The 23306-nt window shown below is 27.6% G+C and overlaps 6 protein-coding genes across 10 annotated transcripts; 3 read left to right on the forward strand and 3 right to left on the reverse strand.

Annotated features, from left to right (window-relative positions):
- Positions 1-122: 122 nt before the first annotated feature.
- On the forward strand, positions 123-5407 carry Ocrl (Oculocerebrorenal syndrome of Lowe). The gene is made up of 19 exons (XM_072019435.1): positions 123-352; positions 596-731; positions 826-1006; positions 1128-1262; positions 1348-1463; positions 1541-1683; positions 1756-1929; positions 2037-2199; positions 2282-2460; positions 2540-2761; positions 2838-2973; positions 3051-3230; positions 3291-3387; positions 3457-3594; positions 3665-3762; positions 4031-4208; positions 4287-4414; positions 4493-4604; positions 4674-5407. The coding sequence occupies exons 2-19, from the start codon at positions 666-668 to the stop codon at positions 4838-4840; spliced, it is 2613 nt and encodes an 870-aa protein (XP_071875536.1). The 5' UTR covers positions 123-352; positions 596-665; the 3' UTR covers positions 4841-5407.
- A 344-nt stretch (positions 5408-5751) lies between these two features.
- On the reverse strand, positions 5752-8562 carry Pen (karyopherin subunit alpha). 2 transcript variants are annotated; one of them, XM_072019437.1, is made up of 9 exons: positions 8403-8557; positions 8155-8222; positions 7937-8038; positions 7471-7781; positions 7129-7384; positions 6922-7060; positions 6470-6828; positions 6054-6386; positions 5752-5973 (listed from the first exon to the last, which is right to left on the reverse strand). In XM_072019437.1, exons 3-9 carry the CDS (start codon positions 8000-8002, stop codon positions 5878-5880), a joined length of 1560 nt encoding a protein of 519 aa, XP_071875538.1. In that variant the 5' UTR covers positions 8003-8038; positions 8155-8222; positions 8403-8557; the 3' UTR covers positions 5752-5877. The 2 variants fall into 2 exon arrangements, with proteins under 2 accessions (XP_071875538.1, XP_071875537.1); XM_072019436.1 differs by lacking the exon at positions 8155-8222 and having other exon boundaries at positions 8403-8562.
- An 804-nt stretch (positions 8563-9366) lies between these two features.
- Positions 9367-10938, reverse strand: LOC139995941 (vesicle transport protein SFT2A). Its single transcript, XM_072019892.1, has 4 exons — positions 10550-10938; positions 10123-10292; positions 9704-9821; positions 9367-9615 (listed from the first exon to the last, which is right to left on the reverse strand). The coding sequence occupies exons 1-4, from the start codon at positions 10616-10618 to the stop codon at positions 9487-9489; spliced, it is 486 nt and encodes a 161-aa protein (XP_071875993.1). The 5' UTR covers positions 10619-10938; the 3' UTR covers positions 9367-9486.
- A 308-nt stretch (positions 10939-11246) lies between these two features.
- Rel (nuclear factor NF-kappa-B family member relish) lies at positions 11247-16363 on the reverse strand. 2 transcript variants are annotated; one of them, XM_072019889.1, is made up of 18 exons: positions 16246-16363; positions 15706-15843; positions 15484-15629; positions 15231-15397; positions 14960-15098; positions 14699-14840; positions 14515-14619; positions 14310-14421; positions 14099-14226; positions 13657-13860; positions 13509-13576; positions 13176-13421; positions 12926-13049; positions 12455-12699; positions 12211-12366; positions 12005-12121; positions 11605-11859; positions 11247-11533 (listed from the first exon to the last, which is right to left on the reverse strand). In XM_072019889.1, exons 2-18 carry the CDS (start codon positions 15830-15832, stop codon positions 11429-11431), a joined length of 2586 nt encoding a protein of 861 aa, XP_071875990.1. In that variant the 5' UTR covers positions 15833-15843; positions 16246-16363; the 3' UTR covers positions 11247-11428. The 2 variants fall into 2 exon arrangements, with proteins under 2 accessions (XP_071875990.1, XP_071875989.1); XM_072019888.1 differs by lacking the exon at positions 16246-16363 and adding an exon at positions 16004-16239.
- A 221-nt stretch (positions 16364-16584) lies between these two features.
- Had1 (beta Hydroxy acid dehydrogenase 1) lies at positions 16585-20123 on the forward strand. 2 transcript variants are annotated; one of them, XM_072019890.1, is made up of 6 exons: positions 16585-16694; positions 18414-18601; positions 18823-19031; positions 19142-19299; positions 19370-19512; positions 19815-20123. In XM_072019890.1, the coding sequence occupies exons 1-6, from the start codon at positions 16600-16602 to the stop codon at positions 20030-20032; spliced, it is 1011 nt and encodes a 336-aa protein (XP_071875991.1). In that variant the 5' UTR covers positions 16585-16599; the 3' UTR covers positions 20033-20123. The 2 variants fall into 2 exon arrangements, with proteins under 2 accessions (XP_071875991.1, XP_071875992.1); XM_072019891.1 differs by having other exon boundaries at positions 16629-16785.
- Positions 20124-20387: 264 nt separating this feature from the next.
- Pll (serine/threonine-protein kinase pelle) lies at positions 20388-23162 on the forward strand. Of its 2 annotated transcripts, none has more exons than XM_072019209.1 (5): positions 20388-20557; positions 20996-21201; positions 21313-21939; positions 22018-22457; positions 22556-23162. In XM_072019209.1, the coding sequence occupies exons 2-5, from the start codon at positions 21069-21071 to the stop codon at positions 22895-22897; spliced, it is 1542 nt and encodes a 513-aa protein (XP_071875310.1). In that variant the 5' UTR covers positions 20388-20557; positions 20996-21068; the 3' UTR covers positions 22898-23162. The 2 variants fall into 2 exon arrangements, with proteins under 2 accessions (XP_071875310.1, XP_071875309.1); XM_072019208.1 differs by lacking the exon at positions 20388-20557 and adding an exon at positions 20615-20634.
- Positions 23163-23306: the final 144 nt, after the last annotated feature.

The raw sequence follows: 23306 nt of genomic DNA on the forward strand, positions 1-23306 counted from the left end.
CTAATTTTGACGAGTTTAATGAGAAATCCTTTTATCTTTCTTTTATCTCATGGAAACACTCCATTTGTGTATACACATTTTCATTGACGAATATATGTATATACACACCCATACACATATTGAAACTAACAAAGCTATATATCTACTGATTTCTTTGACACACACGAGGGAAACAAATTTAATCATGTCTAATGTCAATTATCGTACTTTGTCACTCCTTTCTCCTCAGTGATAAATTAAACTATATAGTATAAATTAATTAGTAATTGTATTGGAACATATTGTAAAAAGATATAGCAGTCTATATGAAAAAAATGCAATGATAGCTGAGTTTTAGTACAAATAAGATAAGGTAATGTTTGATCTAGAAAGAAAATAACATTTTATGACGAAAATTCGTTAATAAAAAATAATCATTTTATTTAGTTTTAAGAAAATTATATTATTAATACTACTAAGGTTATTTTGATTCATTACTATTAGTATAAACAACCATGTACATTATTCTTATTGCCGCTCTTATTAGACATAATAATAAATAAATCTTAGATGGAATTAAATTATAATTTCATTAATATTTTACATTGATATGAAGAGTATTCATTCACCACACAAGGATTTTTTATTAAGTCTTTCAAGGAATAGATAATACTTTATTGATAAAAATGTCATCATCAGAACAATCAATGATTGTACAATCGAAATTTGTCTCAGGGGAGACTGTAATAATTGTATCCTTTTATTAAAAAGCAGAATTATTGTCTCTTGCGTTTTTAAAGAATATATATAAGATATATATTTATAAAACCTTAATTATTTATAAAGGCAATGGATGCATCATTGATACAAGGTTGGGTTAAAGCTGCACGAATTATAGCACTTCTTAACAAGGGAACCACTCATGCATTGGTTATTTTAATTACTTCAAGAACACCTCCTCAAGTTTATAGTGATCTTACCATAGAAAGAGTATTGCCTATTGATCAAGATTTTAAATGTAATATAAGTATGTAATTTTATTTAATTATTTACATGTTTAATAATCAATTTATATGTAATTACAAGTTATAGTTGAACTAAAACTATTATAATATTTTATCTACAATTTATCAAATTTTATTTATTAGATACTGATGAAAAGCAACAAGATGGTTTAGATGTTTATCTGAATGTTACATCAAGGAAATTACACCTTGTATTTGAAATGAGGCCTGGAGTAGCAACTAGCTCCTTAGTGTCTGAGATATTTAGGGCTATAGAAGGTAATCATGTTATTTATCATTTAATTTTATATTATCAACAATATTTTTCTATTAGTAGTTAATATATGTTTTTTAATCATTATAGTATATCAAAAAACCAAGAATTCAGCATCAGAATTTTTATGGGTTCAAAAATTGACAGGAAATACACGTAATTTAAGTTCTAATACCAATGAAGAAATACAAGATAATACCGATCCTGTTAGTAGTATACTAATTTTTATTATAATGACATTTTTTAGAAATTAATAATGGAAATTTTAAAATATTCTTTATAGTTGGTAGATTTAGAAAGTCCAGTTTTAGTTGTAACAAGACGCAGCATTGCTTCTGGCAAATCACCAGTAGCTGCCAGAGAATCAGCAGTACGATATCAAATGGCATGCAAAGAAGATGATTATACATACAGTAAAACATTTCGGTTTGTTTTATTTTCCTTATATATTAAATATGAAATATTTCTATTTGTCAGTCTATAACCAATTTATTATAGTATATTTATTGGTACATGGAATGTAAATGGCCAACCGCCAAATGGTATTAAATTGCATGAGTGGTTGAGTTATGATAAAACACCTCCTGATGTATATGCAATTGGATTTCAAGAATTAGATTTAACTAAAGAAGCATTTCTTTTTAATGATACTCCAAGAGAAGAAGAGTGGAGGTATAAAATTTATAAGAAAATATTTACGTTTTTATAATTATTTAAAAATATTATTGAACAGTACATTAATGTTATTATTGCTATTCGTGCTATTAATATGTTTATAGGCAAGTTGTAGCAAAATCTCTTCATCCAGATGGTGTGTATGAACAAGTAGCTATTGTGAGATTAGTCGGTATGATGTTACTTATATATGCTTTACATGGTCATATACCTTATATAAAAGATGTATCAGTTGATACAGTAGGTACTGGTATCATGGGTAAAATGGTAATATTTATCATGTCTTGTAAATGATTAAACAATTCAAAATTCAATATGTGTGGTATTATAGCAATTTAAATCTTATCAGGGTAACAAAGGAGGCGTAGCAGTAAGCTGCTCTATTCACAATACATCGATTTGTTTTGTTAATGCTCATTTAGCAGCACATTGCGAAGAATATGAAAGACGAAATCAAGATTATGCAGATATATGTGCGCGATTATCTTTTGCAAAATATGTTCCACCTAAAAGTTTTAAAGATCATGAGTAAGTGTTTTATTCAAATATTGTTTCAGAGTATATATCAACAGAAATATATTTAATAACACAAAAATTTTTAATATAGCCAGATCTATTGGTTAGGAGACCTGAATTACCGAATAACAGAAATGGATGTTCTAGCTGCTAAACAACATATAGATGCAGAAAACTATGCTCCTATCTTAGCTTTAGATCAATTAGGTCAACAACGACGATTAGGTCGTGTTTTACAAGGATTTCAAGAAGCAGAAATTACATTTAAACCAACATATAAATATGACCCAGGCACCGATAATTGGGACTCAAGGTTTCACAATTACATTTACAATTTTTCTCTTTGTATTTAAAAACTTTTCATTGAGCATAAATGTATATAATCACAGTGAGAAAGGTAGAGCTCCAGCATGGTGTGATCGTATACTATGGAAAGGAGAAGCGATTACATCAATATATTATAAAAGTCATCCTGAATTAAAAATTTCGGATCATAAACCCGTTAGTGCAATTTTTGATTCTCAGGTAAATATAAATATTTTTTAATAATATATAAATTATATATTCTTGAGCTTTATATTTTTATGTCTAAAAATTTATAGATCAGGATCATAGATATGACAAAATATCGTAAGATTCATGAAGAAGTTATGAAAAAACTTGATAAGTTAGAAAATGAATTTTTACCGCAAGTAATGGTTGATACAACAGAAATCATATTTGATACTTTGAAATTTCTTGAACCTAGTAGTAAAGAACTTATTATTGCTAATACTGGTCAGGTAAATAAATTTTTTAAACTTATACACTTATTGTGTATATAATAATTATACTGCTCATAGGTACCAGTTCAATTCGAATTCATAAAAAAATTAGGCGATGCTAGTTATTGTAAAGATTGGCTGGATATAGAACCGTTTAAAGGTTTTATAAAACCAGGTATGATTTTTTCCTCTTTTTCTTAACCTGATTAGATGTTTTATAATCCTATTTATACATCATATTTAGGAGAGAAATGTGATACTAGATTCGAAATATATGTCGACAAAAGATCGGCATGTAAATTAAATTCTGGAGAAGATAAATTATATGATATTTTAATTTTACATCTTGAGGGAGGAAAGGATATATTCATAACTGTTACAGGTAGCAATACTTTTAGTCGCTACTACATTGCTTTTAAGAAACAAAAAGGCAGATTATATAATTTTCTTAGGTACTTATGAAAGAAGCTGTTTTGGATCTTCAATGGAAGCTTTAGTTCACATTCCAGTACCAATTAGAGAAATTCCTATTGGTAGATTAATGGAACTCGTAAGCATATTACATATATATATAAATTATATACATAGGATATCCTATTTAAATTAATTCAATTGATGCTGCTGGTCATTTAGAAAAAATTTTTTACAAATATATGTCCTTTCAAATCGTTCAATTTTGATCTGAAATATCTTTTAATATCATCAACAGTTTCCAAGATATTTGAATGGTATAATTTAAATGGGGCATCCTGTATATAAAAGAATAAAACTAAAATACTACAGTTAAGTTAATATTACTTTATTTCATCAAATTGTAGGAAAATAATAAAAATCTTTCTCAAGAACCATATGCTATACCTAAAGAAATATGGCTATTAGTTGACAGATTGTATCGACATGGTATAAAAACGACGGGGCTTTTTGAGACACCCGGACTTCCCAGTGAAATTATAGCAATAAGAGATTGGCTAGACAATTGGAGCCAAGATCCAATGCGTATCCTAATCTAAATATCTAACTTACAATCTTATACATTATTATAAATATAATTCTGATTCCTTAACTTCTACAAAGCTGGTAGCGTACATTCAGTTGCAGAAGCATTACTTTTACTTTTAGAATCTACAGCAGAACCTTTAATTCCGTATAATCTTCATAGTGTATGCTTATCCGCAGCAACAAATTATTTACAGTGCAAACAGGTGTGTAAATCTATAATTTTTTAAGAAAAGATAATACTATATGTTATGTTCCTTATTATTTAAAATATTTTGTCGTAGATTGTAATGCAACTTCCAGAAATAAGGAGAACAGTTTTTGTTTATATTTGTTATTTTTTGCAAGAATTATTAAATCATACTCAAGATAATGAATTGGATGCCAAAACCCTCGGTAAGGCTCTACACTATATTATTTATTGCTATAATTAATAAACTTATTTGTTATTCATTTATATTGTAGCAACAATATTTGGATCAATTTTTTTAAGAGACCCACCAAGAAGTAGATGTGATAGAAATCAAAGTAGTCGTACTCAGATCGTCCAAGCAACAATTGACCGAAAAAAAGCTGCATTTGTTTATCACTTTTTAGTAAATGATCAAAGTGACTTTATTCTTGGCCGATAGTAATATTTAAAACTTAAAAACAAGTATTTATTAAATGCAGTGCAGCTAATGCAAGCTTTAAACGAAATAAAATGTTCTGTTTAGGAGAAAATAATTTTATAGGTAGCAGCATGTTAAATAAATATTTTATGACATTAATATTTCTATAATAGTACTTAACAATTATGTGAACAAAATTTTTATAATGAAATAATGCACGTATATAAACAACTTGCCAATCCAGAAACGTTTTAGATGAATACATCGTGTGCTTACATGACATACTCCTATAATCAGATAAGTAAGAAATTCATATTATAATTTCATCTAGTCTTTGTAGCCTAAAACGGTTAAGTATGTATTATACATGACTTTATTTATAGCAAGAAATTGTATAGACTTAAGTTAATTTTATATCAGCTTGTAATTATTATTGAATATTTAGAACTATAACATTGAATATATAAACTACTTGTTCAACGCTTATGACTGTATTATATAAGATTATTTAGAACTACACTATCAATACATGTTAACTTTTGTATCAAAGTTTTATTAAAAAATACATATAAATTGTAATGTATATAAGTAATGTAGTTCATAATATTTTATAGACACATAATTTAATAAATCACGACAATTACATATATAATAAAAAAACATGAAAATAATTCATACATAAAATTTAAACAATGATTAAATGCAAAAATTAATGTTTCAACTCGTGTGTATTATAAATTTGAAAAAAAGACAAAACATTAAAATGATTTTAGAATATCGCAAAATACATAATTCACACATTACAGAATATTCTGAAATTAATACCAGGAATGATAAATAGTGAATCCTACTAAAAGGAAAAGTAAAAACAAATAACTTGAAAGCTATATATAGAGAGGAATATTAATTGGAAATTGATGTCCAATAAAGCATTATGAAAGAGACAGAAAATTCGTTTTTAATGTTCATTTTCAACGACAAAAGGATGTAAATCTATTTACAAAATGAACTGAAACACACACTAGTATATTAAATGACGTAAAACTGATTAAGGGGTTTTAAAAATTGAATCCGCTCTGTGCAGTTTCAGTTGTTTTAAATTCCAATTGACCATCAGCTACTGTAGATGTTGCCAATGTTGATTCCTGTGCCTCCTATAAAAAAAATCTTTTTATATGATATACAAGTATAGTTATTGGTAATTAAATATTAAATTTTTTATAAATTTTCTTACAGGTTCTGAGAAGAAAGTATCTATCATTGCAGTAGCTTTTTGATATACTTGTTCTACTTCATGATGCTGTAAAGCTTCTAATTTATCCAAACCTCCAACTTCTTCTATCATAATAGCTACTCTATCAACTTCTCCCATTTTTTCTGCTGCACTGCAGATGTTACTTAAACCATCAAGAACAACAATTATTGTTTTCCAATCTTTAGCTTCCAAAAGATTGCAAAATGGCCCAAGCACTCCCAACTGTACTAATTGGGCTAATTGTTGTACTGATCCACCTGATGTCAAATTTGTTACTGCCCATGCTGCCTCCTTTTGAGATTTAAAATCTCCCTAAAAAATAAAATATATAATTATAATTAAATACATTATAATACTCTTAATAATTAATTAGTTAAAAAACATAATTTACTTACACACTCTAAAACATGTATCAAAGGTGGTAACAATGCAGCATTTATAACTTCTTGAATTTGTTCCATGTTTCCAGCAGTAATGTTACTGATAGTCCATGCTGCCTCTTTAACAATATTGAGACGATGATGTTGTAGCAATAAACCCAAATATTGTAAACCACCTGCTTGTATTATCGCATCTGTTTGCGCATCATTGCCTGTAACTATATTTCCAACAGACCGAAGTGCTGGTGTTAAGACTGTCACTTCAGTTGAACCGAGTAATTGTACAAGCTTTGGAATAACCCCACAATCAACGACTGCTTGTATTTTATCGTTAGGACCATCAGTTAGATATGAAAGAGCCCAGCAAGCATCAGCTATAGTGATAAAACTTGTTTATAGTTACAAGATTTAAATTTATATTTATAATTAAAAATGCAGCAAATGTTAAATAAATATAATCAATTTACCAAGTATGTCTTTGTCACTATTGCTAAGTAAACGATTTAGCACTGGAAGAGCGGTTCTCACAACATCAAATGGAGGTGGAGGATTTTTATTACGACACAAATTTGATAATGTCCAAACAATGTTACGTGTAAATGTTATCTGTAATGATAACAAGCTTAATAATACTATTATATCTTCATTAAAATAAATATCTATATTGTACATACAGAAGTGTCAGGCTTAATTAACTCTAATAAAAGTGGCATAGCATCAGTTCCAAGAACAAGATCTCGAGCCATTGCTCCATCTCCAGCAATGTTTCCAAGTGCCCATACTGCTTGTTCAGCAACATTAGGTGATGCAGATTTAAGTAATGCAACCAATTTTGGTATAGCACCATGTTTAACAACAACAAGAGTTTGTTCTGATGTACCAGATGCTACATTCGTTAAAGCCCATGCTGCTTCAAATTGCAATGCAGTGCTACAAATATTTAATATAAATAATGCTTTACACATACACTGAATAAGATCAAAACAAAATTATTATATATATATGTATATATATACTTGTGATGATAATCCAAAAATTCAACACATAGTGGAACAATTCCACGCTGTATCATATTATCTATAGGTGGACTTTTTTCCCGGCTTAACATTTTTCTACATGTTTGCGTTGCTTGAAGTCGAATTGTTTCATCCAAAGATTTCATACCATTAACAATTTCATCTATAGATGAAAGAAGTGAGTGATCACTTTCACTCACAGAGCTTTGTGATTCTTTGCCTATATTTAAATTTCGCCGTTTTAATAACTGTTCATCTTTCCTAGCTTTACGTAATTCCACTGATATTTCATTTCTTCTTCTACGTGCTTCCTATAATAGTAATTTGTACAACATTGCATAAAACAATAATTCAAAAATTCATTCTTACATATATGGAATATATTTGTTCATTAAAGAATGTAACATAATATTTTATATATTTTTATAAATTATATGTTTTATAAATATATAATTGATTAACTTACTTCATGTTTATAATTGAATTTAAAATTAGCTTTACGACTATGGCAATCAGCTTCTGGCGCAGGCATTTTCGTATCTTAAGCAAATTAGATCTAAATTTTCTTCTGTAAAAATATAAGTAGTATGAATCACTAATGTATATAATTAAAAAATAGGATGTAACTTTTAATAAAATTCTACAATATATAATTATAAGAATATGAAGTTTGTTCTTTCCCACCTACTAATTATATACGTAATGACTTCGGCGTAATTGCATGCAATGATTGTGATATCCTGTCAGATAGCCTAGTATAAATGCGAGCACTGTATTATATTGCAAATCGCATTAAAATATTACGCTAAATATTTTGAATCTACGTTTCCTAACGGTTATTTACTATCTTTTTTCAGTTCTTTTCAACGTTATATGACATCTATCTATAGTGTAATTTTAAGTATATGTTAAAGTTAAAAAATTTCACTTACTGAAAGTATGTCAATAAATATTAAGATATGAAGAATAAAAGATGGTTTATCGAACACTTCATGAACCGATCGCGACCCGCGCGTTAAAGGTACAATGGCTGCTAAAGAATTTTCTTTGTACTTAGAACCTGTTGCTGTTAATCGAAGGACGTAAAAGAAATTATTGTTTATACCTTCAACCAACTAGAACTTCCATCCATGTATGACGACATATCGTATTGAATCATGATTGGTGGTTGCAATTATGATGAGATGTGATTGGTTGTTCAATATTCAACGTTTAATTTTTAAATGAAAACAAACTAATTAAAGTACCATTTACCTTCATGAATTTCATACTAATCTATAATATTAAAATAAAGTAATCTATTTAACTTTTATAATCTTTTACTAATCTTCATGATACTTTTAAAAAATGAAGATGTAAATCGTACTTGAAAAATTAATCGTAACGGAACATTTTAGTAATATTTTAAATTTATGTTTTTTGCTTCTAGTGTTTACTATTAAAATTAGAAAGCGAATTTTTTAAAATTACATTATTAGTATAATTTTAGTTTAATTACAATAATAGTTAAAACAAGATTAAGTCAGTATTACACAAAATATACATTTACAGACATACATACTTATATGTAGAAGATAATAGATAGATAAAAAGATGAAGAAATTCATATTACGAGCAATAAATAATTTGATTTCCATTTAATATATAAAGTTATTAATACACTGTACAAAGATTAATAAATATAAGACGTAATAAATATTACAAAAGAAATAACATTATAATATTACATATCTTACATAAACTTTGTAGATTCCTTTACTTTCCTTTATTTACAATATTATAAAATATTATATAAAATATTAATATTACAATATTAAATATATATGCAAAAACATCTTATCACATGAGGTATACATATATTTTAATTGTAAAAATTTCTATTTGATTAATACTACATTGTGCCTTAAGTTAATTTTTTATTTCAGTTTATAATTTATATAATATAAAATAACAATATATAAGTTTGAACATTTTTGTTAAGTTAGAGTTAGATTATTGTACGTTTTTCAGGCTTTTTCATGTGATGCATGACTCCAAAGTTTTTCTGACAGCATCACGTGCATAGGGTATATAAGATAAGGAATACCAAGTCATTGCTAATGATTGAATAATTATAAACATAAGAGCCAACCCAGGATTCTTCAGCTAAAAATATGCATATTAATCGAGTTAAATGTTATTTTATATAGGGAATAATATTCATGTATAACAAACTTTGTTATATTATACTTACATGCAAAGCTGCAAATAATGTCATTACAATTGCGATAAATACTAAAACAGTTGCTACGACTCTTGTTGGTGCAAACATCTTCTTAAACTGATTGAATGGACCCATCAAAAAGCATGTGCTATGAATAAAATAAAAAATATTTTTCTTTTATCAGAATTATATGATTATACTCAACTATAAATTTCATTAAAAACAAATATTATATGTAATTATAATAAAATAAAGAATTATTAGGAAAATGATTATACTGAATCTACGTTAATATAATTTTTGTAATTTTTGTTATATTATATTAACGAATTCACTGAATTATTTATTGTTGAGGCCCCTTAAGTAAAGAAGCAGATTATAAAGAAAATGTATCATGTAAATACTTAGATAAAAGTTTAATGATATTCAATTTCAATATATTATTCTACCTTGCTAATGAGATGATATTGCCTAATGTATAAAATACAGCAAATACTGTGAGTCCTTTGTGTAAAAATAAGGCAAAGGATCCAAGGAAGGAGCAGAGAATACCAACAATAAAGCAAATAGCAAAACCTTTTATTCGAGTAGACCAACTTAACGTAGATTGATCCATAACCTAAACATAAAAATTTATACAATTTATCTTAAATTTAAAAATTCTTCAAGTGTTGATATATACAGTTATATTGAAAAATATACACAACTTTGCATCCTGTTTTAATCTTACACGCTTACCAAAAAATCCACATCTGTATTCCATTAAAAATTGTATGCATTCATAACAATAATTCCATATGAATAAAATAAAATTATATGTATACCAAAAAACTAATATTATTAATAATTATATAACTTTAATACGACATTAATTACCTGAGTAATAATACCACTTTCTTCATCGCATTGATCATTACCACTTAAAGCTCTCCTTAACTTATCCATCTTCTGTTTCAAATTAATAAACTATTATTTTTAAAAAATAACGCTTTTACTTTAATATTTTTAAATCAATACACTATCCTTTCATAAAATTAAAAACGATCTGTCTTTCGTAAATATGATTCATTTTAACATTCAACTATGATTATTATGATATAAATATTATTAAAATTGAAGAAACGATAATCTAATATAAAATCTTACAAAATTTTTCACGCAGGAATGAATAGTATACTATGCGCAACAGCTGTTCATTATAAGCTCCACAATTGAATACATGCTTTATTTATCATAAAGATGCTCCTTCTATCTTGAATGTAAATACGTAGATATGCAGGATGTCTTTTAAAGGCATTCAGTGATGCAACATAATAAATTTTTCGAGACCTATGAAATCGAAATTTTTAAACTATATAAACAATTAATTATTTTATTTATAGGTTGGGATGATAGTACATGATACATAAGTTTGGTTCGACTATGTATCAATATTATCTGTATTGTGATACAATAAAGTAAATCACAAATTACATTTAGCAGACTTGTACAATAAATTATTTTAATATAAAAAAATTCGATATACATAGTACTTTTATATGTCTAAACTGTTAGTGTAAAATATAATTAAATCTTCAAATACTTAACATTCGTTTATATATATATATATATATACATATACATGTGTAGTAAATATTTTTATCACATTTTAATAAATGTAACTGTTATAAAATTAAAAAGTAGATAATAGTGATGTACAATAGATATATGTACATTTTATTATTTGGAAAATATTTTTTAGAATAAATGGATATTTTATGAACATGTAGATGAAATTCCATTTATGTAATCTGCTGCTTCTTCCTCTTCAATTTCTCGTAACACTGTTTGTATATCTGTGAGCGATAGGGATGCCTCTACCTAAAAAATTTTGTATATTTCTTATCATTCAAGATTTCAGTAGTCTCATAATAATAAAATATATAACTTACGTCAATGTAATTTAAGAGAATCAATGATGGACTTGTTGAACTATATTGAAATGGTTGTAATAAGTATTCAACACCTAAATGTTTAGCAAGTTTTTGCCATCCCTGTGTTTTGTCTAAAAGGGTAGATAATTCTTTTTTGTGTTCATCATTTAACCAACTTGTTTGTAAATTTTCATTTTTTAATTCTAACTTTGTAGCAACTGAACACATTTCGCTTGTGGTTTCCCCAGGTTGATCATTAAAAAGCTGTAAAATCTTTATAAAAAATGTATTTTTTATTAAAAACCTTACTATAACTGCGCACGATAATAAATTTTTAACATGTGTGTGTGTGTGTGTGTGTGTGTGTGTGTGTGAAAATATTAATTAAAAAATTTATTATATATAAAATAATAATTACGTCTGGTTTATTCATAGCTAAATCAAATGATGACTGCCCAATAGTTTCTTCTATATTTTCGTCTTCTGAATCTACTTCGATTTTCACATTAATATGTGATTCGTTCTTTTCGTCCACCTATTGAAGAAATCAAATAAAGAACATTATATATTATCTGAAGCATTCGAAATTAGAATAAAATATTTTTACAGAAAAAGATAATGTACATCATCTGACTTCCGATTATGATTTTGAATATGCGGATCTGCACCATGTTGTATTAATAATGTACACAGTTCTTTTGCTCGTGTTCCTGTATGTACAACTGCAGTATGCAAAGCAGTATTTCCACTGAAGTTTCTTTTATTCACAAGTATATTTGTCTATAATATGTAAAAATATTTAAATCAAAAATATATTATAATCATAATTAATAATTGTGTATTTATATTAAAATAATAAGTAACATGCCTTTTTGAGTAAATATTCAACTACATTTTTATGTCCACCTTCAACAGCTATATGTAATGCTGTTCGACCATAAGACATATCAGTATTATTTACATTTGCTCCGGCACGAATAAGTGAACATACTGCATCGTATGATCCTGCTTCAGCTGCAAGATGTAATGGCGTCCATCCAGCATCATTATGTGCTTCAATATCTATTCCTTTTTCAACTAGTAATACATCAACACACAACCCAGCATCAGGGACTAAAATATATAGAAAATGACTATTAACTGTAGGTATTTTAACATTTTTTTTTAAATCTTTTCTGGAATTTTTTAAGCATTAGATTCTATTTTTATCTATCATAAATAAATTATAGCAATTACGAGACAAAAAATTATGATATAAAAAAATAGGAATTAATTTAGTTTATATATATTTCATATATGTAATTGTATGTCAGTTTTACTTCTTAATAATTTAACATACTTTTTACTGCTGCATGTAGTGGAGAGAATCCATGCTCATCTGTGCGATTTGGATCAGCTCCAAGCATAAGTAATGCTTTTGCAGTTTCAGGTTGGTTTTGCAAAACAGCATAATGCAATGGAGTCTAAAAATAAGATATTATATCTATTAAACTGTATTCAGTACATTTATAAATATCCAAATTTGCAGTGTTAAAATCAATTTAAAATGAATGTAAATATTTTATAAATATTTTAAAAAGTATATTTACTTTTCCAGAACTATTTTGGCTATTAACCAGCGTCTTACAATCCTTACTAGTACATAATAACATTAACAGGTATTTGATAATATCACGTTGTCCATATCGAAGTGCTGCATGTAACGGCGAATCCCCATATGTTGATCGGTCTCTGAGTAGCTTTTGGACATGTTCTTTCGCATTTTTGACATCCATTTTCATACATTGCATAATTTCAATAAGTATATTTTTAGCGAACATTACATCATCCTGGCGCTAATAAAAGAATATTCACATTATTTATTAGTTCAAAAGTATCTTACAGATGACTTAATATAAATTGAAAATAGAAGAAATATATACTTGTACAGTTGATAGGCCATCAGTGGTTAACATATTCTCTTCACCATTAACAAGGCATTTTAAATAATCTACAAAATGATGCAATTAAAATTTTTCAATAAATTCTATCCTAAAAAATTAAGAAAAAAAAAAGAGATTGCTTAGTTACTGTCAAAATCCATATCCTTCAGAAAATCTTTGCACACTGGTGTTGGAGCGCCTTCAGATAATAATTTTGTTATTTCTTTAGATAATTCTCGACTGTTATTACTTAAGAGTTCTGATGTATTTTCATTTCCAATACAAATGGGACTTGATAGTATATGTGATAATTCTGAACTTCCAGAATGAGATATTCGTTGACGTTTCCTACCTAAACATTTATTACTGTCATTTTGAATGTGCGATTAAAGTTGCATCGACTTATGTCAAAATCTTCTAAGTTTGTAACCACATATGTATGTTTAAGTACTTGCAATCCGACTTGATTACCTCCCAACCTGAATTTAACTCAAAAATACCTTTAGATATCTGACATAATTATGTGATTTTCAACTTTCAGGATCTTGACTCAACACGAATATTTAATATTTATTATATTTATTTATTACCTATAATTCTATCACTTGGTTTGTAATAAAATTTTTTTGGTTCAGAACAACCTCCATCAGACGGCCGTTCTAACTGTATGAAAACTTCTTTTGTCGTTGTGATATTTTGATCTTTATATGGTGGTGTTCTATAAATAAATATATATAAACTATTATATATTTTATTTGTATGTCAAAAGTTGAGGTAGTCTGTTCCTGATACACAACTTACCGAAATACAATAGCATATTGATGATGCACATCCAATTCTGAAAAACGTCCATATGCACTCCAAATTTCACAATCATCCTCATTTAATTCAAAAAATTTTATTTTAATATTTTCTACAACAAAAAATATTGTATTAAAAGTACTTGTATAAAATTACGTTACTGCTCTTTATATTTTGTAAATCAATGAACTAATTTAATAATTACTTTTTCCTACTTTTTCTACCAGTATGAATATTTCTTCTGATCCCTCAACACTACTAGTGTGTTTATCAATTCTGCATATTTTAAGTTCTCCAGTTAATGCACTCTCTATCAAATTATAGATATTTTTTCAATTATTTTGCTTCTATAAGATGTATTTTTAAATATTCTATTATTTTTCACTTACTAAGATTATTAATAGCATGTGAATATACAGGTTCTGTTATCGGCCTCATAATTCTATGATCATCTAAGATAAATGCTTGAAAGCACAGTGCAACACTATTCAAATTCATACATTTTTGATAATTTTCAGCATCAACTTTAATCTTCAAAGTAAAATGTACACTTAATTAAAAGCTTAGAAAAAATATGGAAGAGTATACTATATAGTATACATATATATTAATATAGTTAATGTAAATGATAAGGTATTAAAATAATATACTTGTGCTTCCTCTCTAGTACTAAGAATTGCCTTCATATTTTCAAGTTTCTTTTTCTCTAAAGCTTCGGCTTGCATCTTTTTTATAAGTTCATCTCTAATATGCCTTTTTCCTGTGTGTATAATTGCCATTCCATGGAATCTAGATATCATATAATACTAATGATGTATAATACGAAATAGTAATAACATATCAGATTTTAATATATAATATAAAATTTACAAAAGATATAGTATGTAACACATGTAATATATAATATATTATATAACATACACTGCAGTATATCCAATTTCAGAAGATACTGTGATATGATGTGGATCATCATAATCGTGACCACCATCTCTACGAATTAATCTATGAGCATGAGGAATTCTGTGACTTCCTTCGTCAGATGTAACAAGTGTACACCGTATTATTGCAGACTCCAGGAAATTATTTAACTAAATGAAGTATTAGTGTTATTTATTTATTATTTAAATAATTTATAAAAATAGAACATTATAAAAATAGAATGACAGATATATACTTGTACTGTTGGTGCGTTCTTGTGACGACTAATAGCACTATTTGATCCCACTAAACTTCCATGTGTTCCTACCATTTCTGATTTGTATCGAAATCTAAATTTTTCTATAGGTTGTTCCAAGATTGTTATAGATGGCTCTCCAATAACTTAAACAAAGCAATGATATATTTTCCAGTATCTTTATGCAAAAAAGGAAATTATATATCATAAAAAATATTGTACCTGTTGTATCATTTAATGTTAAAAATTCATTGCCCTGTAATGGTGACAATGTAGTAGACATAGGTGAATTCACACTCGCTGTCGCTTGAGATCCACTCAGTGGACTATAAACACCTTGATTGTTCATTGCTTGTAAATCTTAAAGAGAATAATATATGTATATGTAAATGAATATTTCTATGAAATATGTACATATATATAAATAATCAAATGTACATATATATCAAATAATCTATTATGTAAATTCACATTGAACATTTGTTTAAAGTACTGAAATTAAAAGTAAATTAACAATTACCACATTCATAAGAATAAAAGTCCAGATTTTCAGTAACTGGAACTGCGTAATTCTCGTAAACTTCAGGCATTATGCGTTATTAGAAAATTATCACACAACTAAATAAATATTCACTACTTCAAATATAATATTTATAAATATAACGATATTTATATTGGACAATACACACTATATAAAAAAGTTTAAAAAATAACAGAAGATTTAACAGTTCGGTACACCTTTCTAGATACTCACGTACTCACCGAACGTGAATATTTCTTATCTCAATTGTATATTCCAATATAACCTTGATGCTAATGTAGGTTTTTCCCCGTTAAATAACCAATCATTCTCTAGAAATGGATTTTCCGTAAGAAAGGGCTGTAACAAGCAGTTAAAAAACCCCACTTTATATTATGGTTTTATACGATTTTTATAAGTAATATTAGAAATTTTTAATATTTTGTATTTGTTTACTAATTATGGAAAATGATTGTGTTTTTTTCTTCTTTATTCAATTTCGTATATATATACATACAAAATTGTCACATGATATTAGCCGCTCCTGTAAAAACGTAATCAAATGTACTCGAAACTACATTTCATAAAATTGACAAATGTCAATGGTGGGGATATCTTGTAAATACATGCGTATGTATGTATTAGAAAGGCATGTTCATATAGTGTCAGACAAGGCATTAGTACACTTCAAGTACGTATTTCATAGAGTAAAGTTTGTAAATACGTTAAAGTAATTCAGAAACGATGTCTCTCAAGGGCGAAAAAATTGGTATAATTGGCAGGTAATAAAGACAAATAGATAAATAGAATGTAATTAATAATATTAATTATTTCTTACATATATTTAGCTTTATTAATAATAAATGAATAATATAGTGATTTATACACAATTATATTCCATATAACTTGGTTTTAATATAATAAAATAATTTGCAACTAGTAATTATTTAAATACAAATTTCATCACAATATTTCATGGAAAATATATCATCCTAATCCGTTTTATAATATTATATATTTAATATTTTTTGTATTTAATATGATGTATACAAGGTGGATCAGGTAAATGGGAGCACCTAAACATATGTCTTATTTGTTGTCATATAAAAAAACTTCTCAGAAGAAAGTTGCATTTTTTAAAAAGCGCTTGTAATTACTAGAAATAGTTTTTTAGTGATTATTTTTTACGTGATCTTAAGGTCACCGATATTTTTTTGTTGATAATCCTATACTTATTTCTGGATATTTTTATAGAATGTGAAAAAACAAATTTAATTTCAAACAATAATTTAAACAAAATTATAGAATCATAGCATTCTGATCATTCAGTTTTGAGATATTTGCGTTTAAAGCTATTAAAATTTTACGCAATATCTCGGGTTACGCAATACGCTTTTATCTATGGGTTAAATAAAAACATTTAATCTATCGCGATAAACGAAGATCAGAGAACATGAAGGAAAGAACTATAACTGCAGGTGCATCCATAATCCACAAGAAAAAAATATACACGAAGAAATACTTAAAAAATTCCAGTTACCATAGCAGCAAATCATCAATTGATGGTTATTTCTCATTTTTTTTATTTCGGAACATTTGTAGCCGAAATATCAATGAATTCTGAAAGTATTTTATAATGATAATTAATGCAAACGTTTTGATGCGAATGTGTGACAAATATGTGCTATGCAAATTGAAATGCTACATAATCAGAAACAAATATCTCAAAAATACATAATTCGAAGGATATGATTCTGTAGGTCGTGAACTTGTTTTTTACGGTTTGCAAGAATATCCAAAAGTAAATATATTGTTAAAAGAATAATCACAAAAAAACTATTTTCAGTATTACATGCGCTCCTTGAAACAGCACAACTTTCTTGTGAGAAGTTTTTTTATACGACAACAAATAATGCAGATATTTATAGTCTGTCCAACAAGACGAGGCAATAAAATTTGATTGCTGCGACTGCAGACGGTAGATGATCCCATTTAACTGGTTCATCATCTATAACTTATTAATTAAAAATATATAAGTATAAAATCTTTTTAACGAATATACAAAACTATATTGGTAATAATAGTTGTTTATACAAGAAATTAGAAGATTGCATTTATCTACAAAATATTTTTAAATTATATTTCATAAACAATTTAGAAATCACAGTGCTGATGCTCTGAATTAAATCTTCTTTGATAAGATAATAGCATAAGAATTTAATGATAAACAGTAGAGGATTATATACGCTTCTCGATATAACAATATATAGCTGCATATATATAATTTATTATTATGTAAATATCAAATATAATATTTCACTTAAATAACACAATGAAAAATAACAAATTATAAGATTAGAAAATATATTAATATTGGGAATACCGAATTTTCTTAAACTATTTATTTTAGCGGTCTAATCGGTCGCAGTTGGGCGATGCTTTTTGCTAGTGTAGGATACGAAGTAATTATTTATGACATTGTAAAAGAACAAATCAATCGTGCTCTCGAAGATATTCACCAGCAATTGAAGCGTCTTGAAAGTAGCGGTCTTTTGAGAGGTTCACTTACTGCGGATCAGCAAATTAAATTAATTAAAGGTTCGCACTTATGTTTCTGGGTAATATATATATATGTCGGAGATGAAAGGATATCAGAGCCTTTCTTTTGGAATATTTAACGATGGCCAATTCACAGCAAGATTCATTACACGTCCCGCCTTCCAAGGACGACCCGACATATATATATATTCATAGAATTGATATTCGAATAAATATAACTGCAACCTATTATTGAGATTAATTTAATTAATTATTGACAGGATCGTCTAACTTAACGGAAGTTGTAAAAGGAGCTAAATTTATACAAGAATGCGTTCCCGAAAATTTACCATTAAAACTTAAGGTTTACAACGAGCTTGACAACTTAGTTGATAATAAAGTAATTTTATCTTCTTCAACGTCTACCTTCCGTCCATCCTTATTTAGTGAAAAGTTAAAACATCGTGAACAAATTATTGTATCACATCCAGTACGTATGTTTTTCTATTATATATATATATGAAATAAAATAAATATGTATAATATTTATCTAAAAACATTTCCTACAATAACTAAAGATATATATTGTTCCAAATATAGGTAAATCCTCCATACTATGTGCCACTTGTAGAAATTGTACCAGCTCCTTGGACGCGTGCTGAGATACCAGTACAAACAAAAGCTATTATGACTGAAATAGGCCAAACGCCTGTTGTATTTTCTAGAGAAATTGATGGTTTTGCACTTAACCGAATACAGTATGTACTTTTTTTATAATATATCAACTTATTATTAATCTTTATATATTTATCAAAAAAATTCGGTTAGATATGCAATTTTGAATGAAGCGTGGAGACTAGTAGCTGATGGAGTTTTAAGTGCAAAAGATATGGACGCAGTTATGAGTGAAGGGCTTGGAATGCGATATGCATTTCTCGGTGCTTTCGAAGCAGCACATTTAAATGCTGAAGGTAAAATTTTTTATTATTCAGCAAACAAAATTAATTTTGTAATTAATTTTTGTGAAACAAATTTAGCAGCAAAGCTATCCCTCGATCTAGTCCCTCATGCAATTTTTTTCGCGGATAAAAATCGCATAAATGAAATCTGCCAATATAATAAAAATAGATATCTTGTAAAGTGACAAGGAGACTGTATGAAAGTACCATGTAAACAAAGACATAATTTAGTGCGTACAAGAAGTGCTGCATAAATTGAAAGCTGGTTGTAATTTTAATGGCAATAAGTAATGCAATAAATCACTTGATTTCAGGCATGAAAAAGTACTGTGAAACATACAAAAATTCAATTTATGATGTAAGTATGACATTCGGTTCAGTTCCAAAATTTGAAGGTGAGATGGCAGAAAAGATTAGCAATGAATTAAATGAGATGTGTCCGCTAGAAAAGCTTCAAGAAAGACGTGCATGGAGAGATGAAGCTTTGACCAAGTTATCTTTATTAAAGAAAGAATTAAATAATAACAAGTAAAAATATTCCTAGCATAGCAACATATGTTAAAACTGAGCTTGTTGTTTATTAACTAATAAAGTAAAATGAGTATTGTGTGTTTAAAAGCTAATTCGTATTATTCGTTTTTTATTAATACCTGTTAATATATAGATAAAATAAATAAAATAATAGAATGTGTATAATATATAATACTATATAAAATAACAATATAAAATAGTAAAATAGTAGAATGAATAAAAGAATTTATAGTTTTCAATACTAATACTATAATAATAAATACTAATATAATACTATAACTAATATAATATAACTAATATAATACTATAATAATAATAATAATGTATTTATTCGGTAATGCATATGCTAGCATGGAACCAAACAGAGCAGATCCCTAATTTTATAGGTTCTTGTATATGCTAGCGCGGAAGTTCAGCATTTGTTCGTATGATGGAGCATCTGTATTGTGGCACACTTAGAACATGGTCGCAAGTACTCTCATTTCCTTTTTCGTCATATAAATAGGTCTCGTCGGATTAGATCACAGTTAGGCACAGATCTGGAAATTCCAGTGGAGAAGTAAGGACTTGAGATAATCTTACGCATCGGAAAAAGTTTCTGATGTAAGGCGCTTCAATCGATTTGTTAGATTTTGTCATGCAGCGCCATTTGTGTCTGCAACTTGCATTATGATCGATTTTGCAGCTGAACTCTACCCTATTATATAAATCAACATTTTTTTAAACATTCTTCTGTTTCACATGAAATTTATTCTAAATACACTGAAAAAATTTATGAGCAGTAGTTTGATTTACATTCTTTACTTTCGGTGGTAAGGATGGCGGAGGTGGCGTTAAATGCAAAAGTCTAACAAATCCTTTGCAGCGTTATGACCAGCGGCCAATTTCTAAAGCATTTACAACCATACGCAGAACGATATCCGGTGTTGTCGCCATATTGATATTTTTTGGCTTCATTTGACAGATGCTTGCTTTATGTTTTTGACAGTTTTTGGTATAGGAGTGTCCAGACTGGTAACTCTGATTTAGATTAGTATATGTATGTGAGCCTAACTATGGCTACATCAGACTGTACGGATAATATCAAATATATTTATCAATTGCCATTTTTTGCACGATCGGAGATTTGTAAAATACTTAATCAAAATGATAAGTGGGAAGAACTTGCTGGTAAGTTCCAATAATATAATTCTAATAATTAAAATTGTATTTAGTATAATTTAGCAATACTTCATAAAAGATTCTAGTAAAAAGTTTAACATTAAATGGGAATTCATTTAGGAACATGGATGAAATATGATGTATTGACAATACAGAGTTTGCGAAAAGAAAAAAATCCAACAGATGAATTACTAACAATGTGGGGTCACTATAATCATACAATATTGGAATTGTTTGTGCTGTTATCTAGAATGCAGCATTATCAATCTATGGTACCACTGAAATCATTTGTTGAAGAGAAATTTCATAAATTACTTTATAATGGAGAAGGAAATCTCCATAGAATACTTGGGAAATGCTCGAATAAAAACACAAAAGATTTAAAGATTGGAACACAGAATTTTAATCAAATTGCACCACCGGAACCAAATGTGCCAAAGATTATTGTAGAGAAAAATACTAGGGAGGAATCCCATAAAATTTTAAATCGACCTATGCAAGCCTTGCATAATGGAGTTGTTCGAAGTAATTCTAATAACTTACTTGTTGCTTCTCTAGCAGCAGCAAATCCTGCACTAGGTTCTTTACAACGTACTCCAACTAGTGGAAAAAAAGATAATGATGCTATCATTTTCTCAGCAGAAGCAGCTATACCCCATGTTCCTTATAATGAACTAAGTATAGCTACCAATGAATGGAATTTATATAATATATTAGGGAGAGGTGGCTTTGGGACTGTATATAGAGGTAATCAGGATAGAAGCAATAAATTTCTTAATATATATTAATTTCATCTAAATAAACTATTATATCTTTGTTATATAGGCACATGGAAAAATACAGCTGTAGCTATTAAGAAAATAGAAAAAAGAGGGACAGATTCTGATGAAAGTCATCTACTTCAACTTCAACAGTCTTTTAGAGAAATTAAAATTTTAAATTCTTGTAGGCATGAAAATATATTACCACTGTATGCGTATAGTTTAGATGGCAAACTACCTTGTATTGTTTATCAGTTTATGAAAAATGGATCTTTAGAAGATCGGTTATTGTTAAAACAGAAAAGTCAGCCATTATCTTGGATCCAGCGTCATGAAATAGCTAAAGGAACTGCATGTGGTTTACAATATTTGCACACAGTCGGAGAAAAGCCCTTGATACATAGTGATATAAAGAGTGCTAATATTTTGCTTGATAAAAATTTGGAACCTAGAATTGGTGATTTTGGTTTAGCGAGAGAGGGTCCTGGAAGAGATTCTATGGAAGTAAGTTCTGTTCTAATGATAATATTATTGAAAAGATGTATGAAATATTTTGTTATTTATTATCATTATTATTTGTTTTATTATTATTTTTATTTCAGGTAAGCAAAATTCACGGCACTAGACCATATCTCCCAGAAGAATTTTTACATGGACGAAAATTATCTACGAAAGTTGATACATACAGCTATGGTATAGTTTTGTTTGAACTAGCTACTGGTTTACCAGCTTATGATAAATCTAGGTTGGGCAATAGGTTTTTAAAAGATTTTATTGACAATTGCGAAGACAAAGATCTTCCTTTGCTAATAGATAAAAAAGCAGGTGAGAAAGACAAACAGGTTTACAACAACCTAATGATTTTGGGAAAGTGGTGTACTAATCGTATGGCACAAAATAGACCTGAAATGGATTATGTATTCAAGAAACTAAATGATTTATAATTCAATCACGCTTTTATTTTTTATGTAAATTGTGTGAGAATTTTACATGTTTCGATGTGAATATCTCGTAAATTGTATATATTTAACATTATAGTATAGAAATTGACAATATATAATCTTTAAGATATGTAACTTTCTCATAGAATTGTAGTATATAATTTATGATTTTGTTACAATATAAACATGTGTATGTAACAAATTATTACCAATTCCTAAGGAATTTTTGTAATTGTATGCTGTGTAATACTTTTGTTATAATTATATTAATATTTTTATTCTGTTATAAAAATACATATATATTTTCATATAGATTTTATATGTAATAACAATATTTTTAGAGGAAATAAAATTTTGCAAATGATGAATATACAAAAGACATCTTATTTCAATCATCTATACTATATAATAA

This window comes from Bombus fervidus, chromosome 16, assembly GCF_041682495.2.
Source record: "Bombus fervidus isolate BK054 chromosome 16, iyBomFerv1, whole genome shotgun sequence".
NCBI classification, from domain to species: domain Eukaryota; kingdom Metazoa; phylum Arthropoda; class Insecta; order Hymenoptera; family Apidae; genus Bombus; species Bombus fervidus.